Source organism: Meles meles, chromosome 9, assembly GCF_922984935.1.
Source record: "Meles meles chromosome 9, mMelMel3.1 paternal haplotype, whole genome shotgun sequence".
Lineage (NCBI taxonomy): Eukaryota > Metazoa > Chordata > Mammalia > Carnivora > Mustelidae > Meles > Meles meles.
The window spans coordinates 70933241-70942617 of NC_060074.1; the positions used below are offsets into that span (position 1 = coordinate 70933241).

The 9377-nt window shown below is 39.7% G+C and overlaps 1 protein-coding gene across 2 annotated transcripts in view; it reads right to left on the bottom strand.

Annotated features, from left to right (window-relative positions):
- CIR1 (corepressor interacting with RBPJ, CIR1) overlaps positions 1-9367 on the bottom strand; it is a 44405-nt gene extending 35038 nt beyond the window's left edge. Inside the window, exons 1-2 of one of the 2 annotated variants that reach the window (XM_046019791.1) lie at positions 9217-9367; positions 3341-3435 (exon numbers count right to left, since the gene is read on the bottom strand). In XM_046019791.1, the coding sequence (XP_045875747.1) occupies positions 3341-3435; positions 9217-9288 (167 nt within the window). In that variant the 5' untranslated portion in view covers positions 9289-9367. Of the gene's footprint in view, positions 1-3340; positions 3436-9212 lie in introns of both variants that reach the window. The other variant, XM_046019792.1, reaches the window with a different exon arrangement.
- Positions 9368-9377: the final 10 nt, after the last annotated feature.

The following is a 9377-nucleotide window of genomic DNA, read 5'->3' on the forward strand; positions in this document are numbered from 1 at the left end:
ATATCACTAGTTACTAGAGAAATATAAATTAAAACAATGAGCTACCACCTCACACTAATTAGGATGGCTATTATGAAAAAAAAAAGGAAAATAATAAATGTTGGCCAGAACATGGAGAAAATGGAACCCTTCTGCATGACTGGTAGGAATGTAAAACGGTGCGGCTACTATGGAAGAGTTTGGTGGTTCTTTAAAAGCTAAACACAGAATTACTGTGTGATCCAGCAAATCTATTCCTAAGTATATACCTAAAAGAACCGAAAACACGGACTTGAACAGATAGATATTTGCATGCCAATGTTGACAGAAGCATTACTTACAACAGCCCAAAGGCAGAAGCATCAACAAAATATGGTATATATATATATACACAATGGAATACTATTTAGCCACAAAAAGAAAAAAGATCTGACACATGCTATAATACAGATGAATCTTGAACACACTGTGCTAAGTGAAATAAGTTAGACGCAAAGACGAATATTTTTATTCTGCTTATAAGAGGCACCTATAACAGGCAAACCCATAGAGACAGAAAGTAAAATAGTGGTTACCAGGGGTTGGATATAGGAGCAAAGCTGGCAGAGCAGTCAAAGGCCAAAACTGAAACAATCTGAGCGCAAAGTAAGTAACAATAGTATTGGTTTATAACCCATTAACTAAATATCCCTGAGTCCATACTGATAAAAATAAATAATTAAATAAATAACTACACAACGGAAAGGGAAAATTCTTCTTTCCACAGGAATTAAATTTTTTAAATTTCTTTTCAGCGTAACAGTATTCATTGTCTTTGCACCACACCCAGTGCTCCATGCAATACGTGCCCTCCCTATTACCCACGACCTGGTTCCCCCAACCTCCCACCCCCCTGCCCCTATGAAACCCTTAGGTTGTTTTTCAGAGTCCAGAGTCTCTCATGGTTCACTTCCCCTTCCACTTTCCCTCAACTCCCTTCTCTCCATCTCCCCATGTCCTCCATGTTATTTGTTATGCTCCACAAATAAGTGAAACCATATGATAATTAGGAATTCAAATTTTAAAATGTAGAGGGAATGAGAGGAATAGATTCGAACACCACAGGAATAACTAATGCAGGCAGTATCTACCAGTGAATGCTAAATTAGTGAACAAAAGTTCAAGGAAAAACAGGGTGTTTGTATAGCTTCAAATATTAAATTACAAAGAGAATAAAGTAACTCTTTTTTTTTAAGATAAAGAATAAACAGGGTTGGTAGAACGTGTGACTCTTGATCTCGGGGGCTCGAGTTAAAAGTCTCATGTTAGGCATGCAGCCCACTTAATTAAAACAAACAAACAATACAACTGAGATGAACCACGTATTACATTTTTATAGGCCCCTATAACAAAGAGGCCCACTGCTATTTATTGTCTTGCATGAAAGTAGGTACTCAATAATTAAGCTAACCAGATTACATAGAACTAGTGAGGAAAGTACTTAATTGAAACTTAAAGTTTTATTTCTATAATTTCTCTCTTGATATATTTTATTTATTTTAAAGATTTTATTTATTTGACAGAGAGTGACACAGTGAGAGAGGGAACACAAGCAGGGGGCGTGGGAGAGGAAGAACAGGCTTCCCATGGAGCAGGGAACCTGATGCAGGGCTCGATCCCAGGACCCTGAGATCAAGACCTGAGCCGAAGGCAGATGCTTAACCCACTGAGCCACCCAGGCACCCCCTGATATGCTATATTTTAAAGAGAATATTCAGTAACAGTTTAGTAGTACTTACATTCCATATTTTGATGAAGAACAGAAATGAGCTGAAGAAAGTATGGTCTATATAACTATAGCAGCACTATTCACTTGCTTGATTAACCAAGAGCAACCAGCGTGAGTTAGACTTGGTAATATAAACATAAAATGAGGGGCGCCTGGGTGGCTCAGTCGTTAAGTATCTGCCTTTGGCTCGGGTCAAGTATCCCTGGGATTGAGCTCTACAGCAGGCTCCCTGCTTGGCAGGAAGCCTGTTTCTCCCTCTCCCACTCCCCCTGCTTGTGTTCTCTCTCTCACTTGCTCTGTCAAATAAATAAATAAACAAATAAATAAAATCTTAAAAAAAAAAAAAAACCCAACCATAAAATGACAACCCTTTATGTGTTGGATATGGTACTATGCTGGAGTAAACCAATAAAGGACTCTAGATGATCCTGCCTTTAGCAGAGCAATGAGATGTAGGTCAAGTAGACACATTTCATTTTACTTCTTGAAGGTGCTCTGTGCATCCCTTCTTTTCAGTGTATGCTAAAGAAATATCTCTGTAAGCAGTCTCAGTAGTTCCAGTATAGACTTTCATTGTTCTTCCAAGCCTTACCTAAGTTGGGATTTGCTTATAAACTGTATATGCAATCACATTAACGTATTTTTTTTAAAGATTTTGTTTATTTATTTGACAGAGAGAGATCACAAGTAGGCAGAGAGGCAGGCAGAGAGAGGGGGAAGCAGGCTCCCCACTGAGCAGAGAGCCCAATGCGGGGCTCTATCTCAGGACCCTGAGACCACGACCTGAGCCGAAGGCGGAGGTCCAACCCACTGAGCCACCCAGGTGCCCCTTAACATATATTTTATGTGAATTATGGATATGGTTGGAAAAAGTGGCAATGTACAGATATAAGAGTAAAGAGGGTACAGAGGAAATAGAATCCTATCACTGGGGCATTGAATTCAAAAAAGCTAATTTAATATATGATTTAATAAGTGATCATTCTCATGCAATTGATTATTCTAAAAACACTAGCATAGAAGCAAAATAAGTTAATCAGAGAATAATTATCATATGATCTCATTGATATGTGGAATTTAATAAACAAAACAGACGATCATTGGGAAGAGAGGAAAAAATAAAACAAGATGAAATCAGAGAGGGAGACAAACCATAAGAAACTCTTAATCATTGGAAACAAACTGAGGGTTGCTGGAGGGAAGGCAAGCAACTGTGTAACACATGATGTAATAACTGGATATTATATAAGACTGATAAATCAATGAACTCTACCTCTGAAACCAGTAATACATTATATGTAAATTAACTGAATTAAAAAAAAAGCCAACCACACACACAAAAATAAAAACACTAGCATAGGGGCGCCTGGGTGGCTCGGTGGGTTGGGCCGCTGCCTTCGGCTCAGGTCATGATCTCAGGGTCCTGGGATCAAGTCCCGCATCGGGCTCTCTGCTCAGCAACGAGCCTGCTTCCCTCTCTCTCTGCCTGCCTCTCTGTCTACTTGTGATCTCTCTCTGTCAAATAAATAAATAAAATCTTAAAAACAAAAAAACAAAAAAACAAAAAAACACTAGCATAGTGGAATTTCTCACCTATTATCATATGATTCTTGTTCTTTAAGATACTGTTGCATTAATTCTTCTTGTTTCTTCTTATCATATGATATTTTCTGTTCTGCCATCCATACCTAAATTAATGAAGTAAAAAACTTAAGTTAAATAAAAGTTTGCTTTTCTTTATAATAAAATATAAAATGCTAACATATATAGCTTACAACATAACCCATTTTGGCCACAATGACATCACCACAAAATAACAGCTAAAAAGTCTGATTTGTGCCTTGATACAGGTCCTTAAATCTAGATATTCAAAATAGTTAAACTTTCAGGCAAAAATATCAAACTTAAGAACCACTTTGAGCACCTGTTGCACTCAGTCTTATCTCAGAAAAGAGAATGACCATTTCTCTATATGGAACATGTCTAGTCTTGAAAACGTCTATGGCACAACCACTAGGAATAACTAATGCCCACAAATGCCAAAGGGTAACACAGACACAGAGGAGAAATGGAGGATAAGGAAAAGAAAAAAAAGAAAAGAAATTGAAAGGCAGTTGTAGAAAAAAGGGAAGAGACAAAAGAGGAAACAGAGATAACACAGAGATGCATCAAATGTCTTGGAGTTGCTCAAAGGCACCAAAACACAAGATGAATGTGTCCCTATGTGAAATCCTCAAAATCATAAAAGCGGTGGAGGTAAAAAGCCCACACAACTTAGGGGAAGATACTTAATCAGGTTAATTCTTGGGTAAAAAGGTATCAATGCCTTCCCACTGCTTTTAGAGTGAAGAGAAGGACACAGTATCTCATAACAATTCAAGGTAAACAGCAAGTCAAAACTTTTTCTCAAATATGCTAAGTTTTAAGAAGGTAAATTGGAGGACAAATACTTACACTGATAAAACTATAATTATTAACTGTGGGGGCAGATAGGTGTGGCAAGGAGGGTGGGACAAGACTGCCATTGCTTGATTTTAGAAGCAAAACAGGGGTAGTTACCAGTATTTTAGTAGTGATGAAATAGAAAGGTTCTAAGGGGACACTGTTTGAGATGTGGACAAGAAGGAATTCATATGGAAATAAAAGCAAAAACAGAAATGAAAAAGAATTCTTCAGGGACAGCATATACCAGAAATTTCTTTTGGTGTAAGTTTCCTGAAAGTTTCTTCCACTGACTTCATACTTACCAACGTAATGTTACAGTACAAAAAACCCCTACACTTGGGATAAACAGTAAAAAGCACATCTGGAATTTTCACCATAGCTCAAAGTGAAAACAGCTGCAACAAAGATATGCAGGGTGTCACTGCCTAGGAGAGTAACACATTAATAGTAACGTTCAGGGGCACCTGGGTGGCTCAGTGGGTTAAAGCCTCTGCCTTCAGCTCAGGTCATGATCTCAGGGTCCTGGGATCGAGCCCCGCATCGGGACTCTGCTCAGAAGAGAGCCTGCTTCCCCCTCTCTCTCTGCCTGCTTGTGATCTCTGTCTGTCAAATAAATAAAAATTAAAAAAAAAAATAGTAACGTTCAAATGAATAACGTACTATTTCTAGCAGAATACCATTTATTTAAAGCTCTAGGCTTTACAAAGTTATTTTACTAGTCTCAATACATACCGAGTACCATGGACTGGAATAAAAATAAAACACACTTTTGCTCTCAAAATGCTCAGAATCTGGTAACAAAAAATCATATAGCTTTTCTGTATGTTCAAGCTATTTCATAATAAGAAGAATAAATTGTGTAAATAATAATAAAGTTTGATATCAGGATAAGAGAAATATGCATAAGAGAAATAGAACATGACAGTGATTAGAGGACAGGAGGAAGTCTGGTATAATGGAATACTTTATGGCATGTCTTGTTTTTTACAAGTTAAGTTTTTTTTAAAGATTTACTTATTTATTTTAGAGAGGAAGAGAGTACGCTCACAAGAGTGGGGGATGAGAGACTCTGAGGCAGACTCCCCACTGGGCATGGAGCCTGACAAGAAGTTCCATCTCACCACCCTGAAATCATGGCCTGAGCTGAAACCAAGAGTCAGACACTCAACCAACTAAGCCACCCAGGCATCCCTAGAGGTTAATTTTTTAAAAATTATTTGATAGAGAGAACACAAGTAGGCAGAGAGGCAGGCAGAGACAGAGGGGGAAGCAGGCTCCCTGCTGAGCACAGAGCCCAACAGGGGGCTCAATCCCAGGACCCTGAGACCATGACCTGAGCCAAAGGCAGTAGCCCAACCCACTGAGCCATCCAAGCGCCCCTAGAGGTTTATTTTTAAATTAAGTAACTACGTTTGCAGGTAGCCAAAGTTATCATTTTTCTTTCTTTCTTTTTTTTTTTAAAGATTTTATTTATTTGACAGAGAGAGACACAGCAAGAGAGGGAACACAAGTAGGAGGAGTGAGAGAGAGAGAAGCAGGTTTCCGGCTGAATAGGGAACCCAATTCGGGGCTTGATCCCAGGTCATGACCTGAGCCGAAGGCAGATGCTTATGACTGAGCCACCCAGGTGTCCCAAGGTTATCATTTTTTACATATCTTTCCAAAGATGTTCTAATGCATATATAAATAAAATTATTCGAGATCAGTAAATAAAAGCTTTCCTGGTGTTGCAGGCAGGAGGCACTGAATATCATTCTACTATGGAGTTATCCCATCATTTATTTAACCAGTCTCCTGCTGTACTGATGGGCATTTAAGTAATTTCCAATCTTCTGCCATTATAAACTCTGCTTCAACAAATAACCCCATATATAAGTAACTTCATACATGTTAAGCACGGTTTTGAAGAGGATCAAAATTCTGCCAAGGAAAAAACAGGTAAGATATTACCAGTAGAGGGAACAACTCAGACAAAATCCCAAACATGTAAAATAGGTATTAAGTAGTTTGGTATTGCTGGAGTATAAAATCTGAGGAAGGATAGCAATAGGGAATGAAAAAGGAAAAATAAACTCAAGTCAGAAAACTAAGTCTTAATCCTGTAGTATTTTAACAAGGAGCCAAAAGAGATAAGATTTGTGCTTTAAAAAGACCACTCAGGGGTGCCTGGGTGGCTCAGTCGTTAAGTGTCTGCCTGCAGTTCAGGTCATGATCCCAAGGTCCTGGGACTGAGCCCTACATCACGTTCCCTGCTCAACAGGAAACCTGCTTCTCCCTCTCCCACTCCCCCTGCTTGTCAAATAAATAAATAAATAAATAAAATCTTAAAAAGTAAAAAAGACCACTCTATGGAAACAACCCAAATATTCATCAACTGATGAATGGATAAATAAAATGTGCTATATCCATACAATGGAATTATCCAGCAATAAAAAGGAATACAATACCAATACATTCTACAACATGGATGAGCTTTTAAAACATTATACTAAGAAAAAGAAATGATTCATAAAAGTCCACATATTGGGGGTGCCTGGGTGGCTCAGTGGGTTAAAGCCTCTGCCTTCGGCTCGGGTCATGGTCTCAGGGTCCTGGGATCCAGCCCCGCATCGGGCTCTCTGCTCTGCTCTCTCTCTGCCTGCCTCTCCGCCTACTTGTGATCTCTGTCTGTCAAATAAATAAATTAAAAAAAATTTTAAAAAAAATCCACATATTGCACGATTCCATTTATAGGAAACATCTAGAATAGGCAAACCTACAGAAACAGAAAGCGAGTTCATGGTTACCTAGAAAGGGGGAGCAGGGGAGGTTAAGGACAAATGGAGAGAGACTACTAACAGATAACAGGTTTTTTGGGAGGTGATGAAAATGTTCTAAAATTGTGGTGATGACTGCACAAGTCTGAGAATATACTGAAAACCGCTGGATAGTACACTTTAAGTGGATGATTATATGGTATGCGAATTATAGCTCAATAAAACTGTCAAATTAAAAAAAATATTATTCTGATGGCTACATAGAGAATGGGGTCAAGACTGGAACAAAAAAAAAAATCCGTTAGGAAATTTAACAGTTTAGGCGGAAGATGATGAGGGTCTAAGCTAAGAAACAGGCAGTAGTGACAATGAGGAGAAATGAATTCAACAGATATTTGGAAGGTAAGACAAACAACTTATTAGCTACCTAGATATGGAATCTTGAATTTCTGGCTTTGGTGTCAGGATGAAGGATTGTGTTCCTACCTCTATTTCTTACTAATATGAAATAGGAAGTATAAAAACAAGAGCAGATTTAGGATAAATGATATATCCATTTCAGATATATTGAGTTTGAGATGCCTGTAATATACCAAGATGACACTGTCTAGTATAGTTGTCTTGAGGTACCTTGAGCTTGGGGGAGAAAATTTACAATGTAGATTTGAGTCTGGAGTAAAGAGGGAGTAGTTATAACCATGAAATTGGATATGATTGTCTGGAAAAGCATATTAAGTATGGCATAGGCCAAGGATGAAGCTCTGGGTAACACATGTACTTTAGAAGCAGGTTACAGATAAGTTTGTGTGTAGGGACAATTAACATTTTATTGAGCAACCCTTCTAATGAGGTGGGCCCAGTGCTAGGTACTTTGTTTCAAAATCTTTACATACATCTTATTTAATCCTCAAAACAATTTCTCAAGTCAAGGTAACTGATACTGGTCATTTTATTTATTTATTTAAAGATTTTATTTTATTTATTTGCAGTGGGAGAGAGAAAGCAAGAGAGTGAACGAAAGCAGGGGAAGCAGGAGAAGGAGGAGGAGGCTTACCCGCCCTAAGCAGGAAGCCCGAGGCAGGGCTCGATTCCATCACCCTGGGATCATGACCCAAAAGGAAGGCAGACGCTTAACTACTGAGCCACCTAGGCTCCCCGTTACTGGTCACTTTAAATTCACAGGTTAGGAGACTGAGGATAAGGGATATTAAATATCTGTGTAAGGTCTCAGGACTAAAGCGTGCCGAAATAACTAGAATACAGGTCTGATTCCAAGGTCAGACTTTTCCTACTTCACCACTTTTGCTTTCCACTGCCATACTATTCAGCAGGGTTTTTCTGTACTGCACCCAGCTGACCTGTAACTGACTATTTAAAAAGCCAAAACGGGGGCGCCTAGCTAGCTCAGTCGCAGAGCATGTGACTCCTAATCTCGGGGGTTGTGAGTTCAAGCCCCACGATGGGTGTAGAGATTACTTTTAAAAAAACATAAGCAAATATATACATAAAGTCAAACGTCGTTGTGCATCTGAATCCAATGTAACATTGTGTATACTTCAATTAAAAAATATTAAGTTAAATAAAGAGCCAAACTTCAAAGAGGTCATCTGACAGAGGCTACATTATCGGGTGGGATAAAAAGAGGAAGCAAGAAACGACTTTATTCCCCTTGTAAGATTTATCTTAAATATGGGGCGCCAGGGTAGCTCAATCGTTAGGCTTCTGCCCTGGGGTCCTGCTCCCGGAGTCCTGAGATCGAGTCCCCCATCGGGCTCCCTGCTCAGCGGGGAGTCTGCTTCTCCCTCTCCTTCAGCCTCTCCCCCTCTGCTCCTTCTCTCTCGCGCTCGCTCTCTCAAATAAATAAAGTCTTTAAAAAAAGATTTATCTTAAACAGGGAATCACCTTTGGACAGGATGGCAGAGCTCAGAAGCCACGATCCCTGGGATCCGAAAAGACAAAACCAGAATCAGCTCAGAAAGTAACGAGGAATCCTGTGATCAGACTTCTTCGTATCTTACAGATCTACATTATAGCTGACAAGCCGACAGACGAAGGCTGCCCGTCTCCCGGCTGATGTAACACAGGCACTGAGAGCCAGCTTTGTCAGCCAGTTTCTCAGCAGAGAACAAGGTGCGAGAAGAGCAGGGCTTTAGGCCTCGGGAAGGCGACTATCCTAGGAATCCCAGAGGCGCCACCTCTTTCAACTCCAGAAGCCCCTGGGAACCCAGACGCCAAGGGCCAGAACCCTCCCCGGCTTCCCTTACTTACTTTTTTGATATTGGACTTGGAGGCGGGATGAAAGTCCTTCTTGCACATGAAATTGGCGAAAGATTTCCCCATCTTAAAGCTTAACGTGGGAAAAGGTAGCTACCGGACCCGTGAGCAACGTAAACAAACACTGCCGCCTAACCGGAACTGCGCCTCCACGG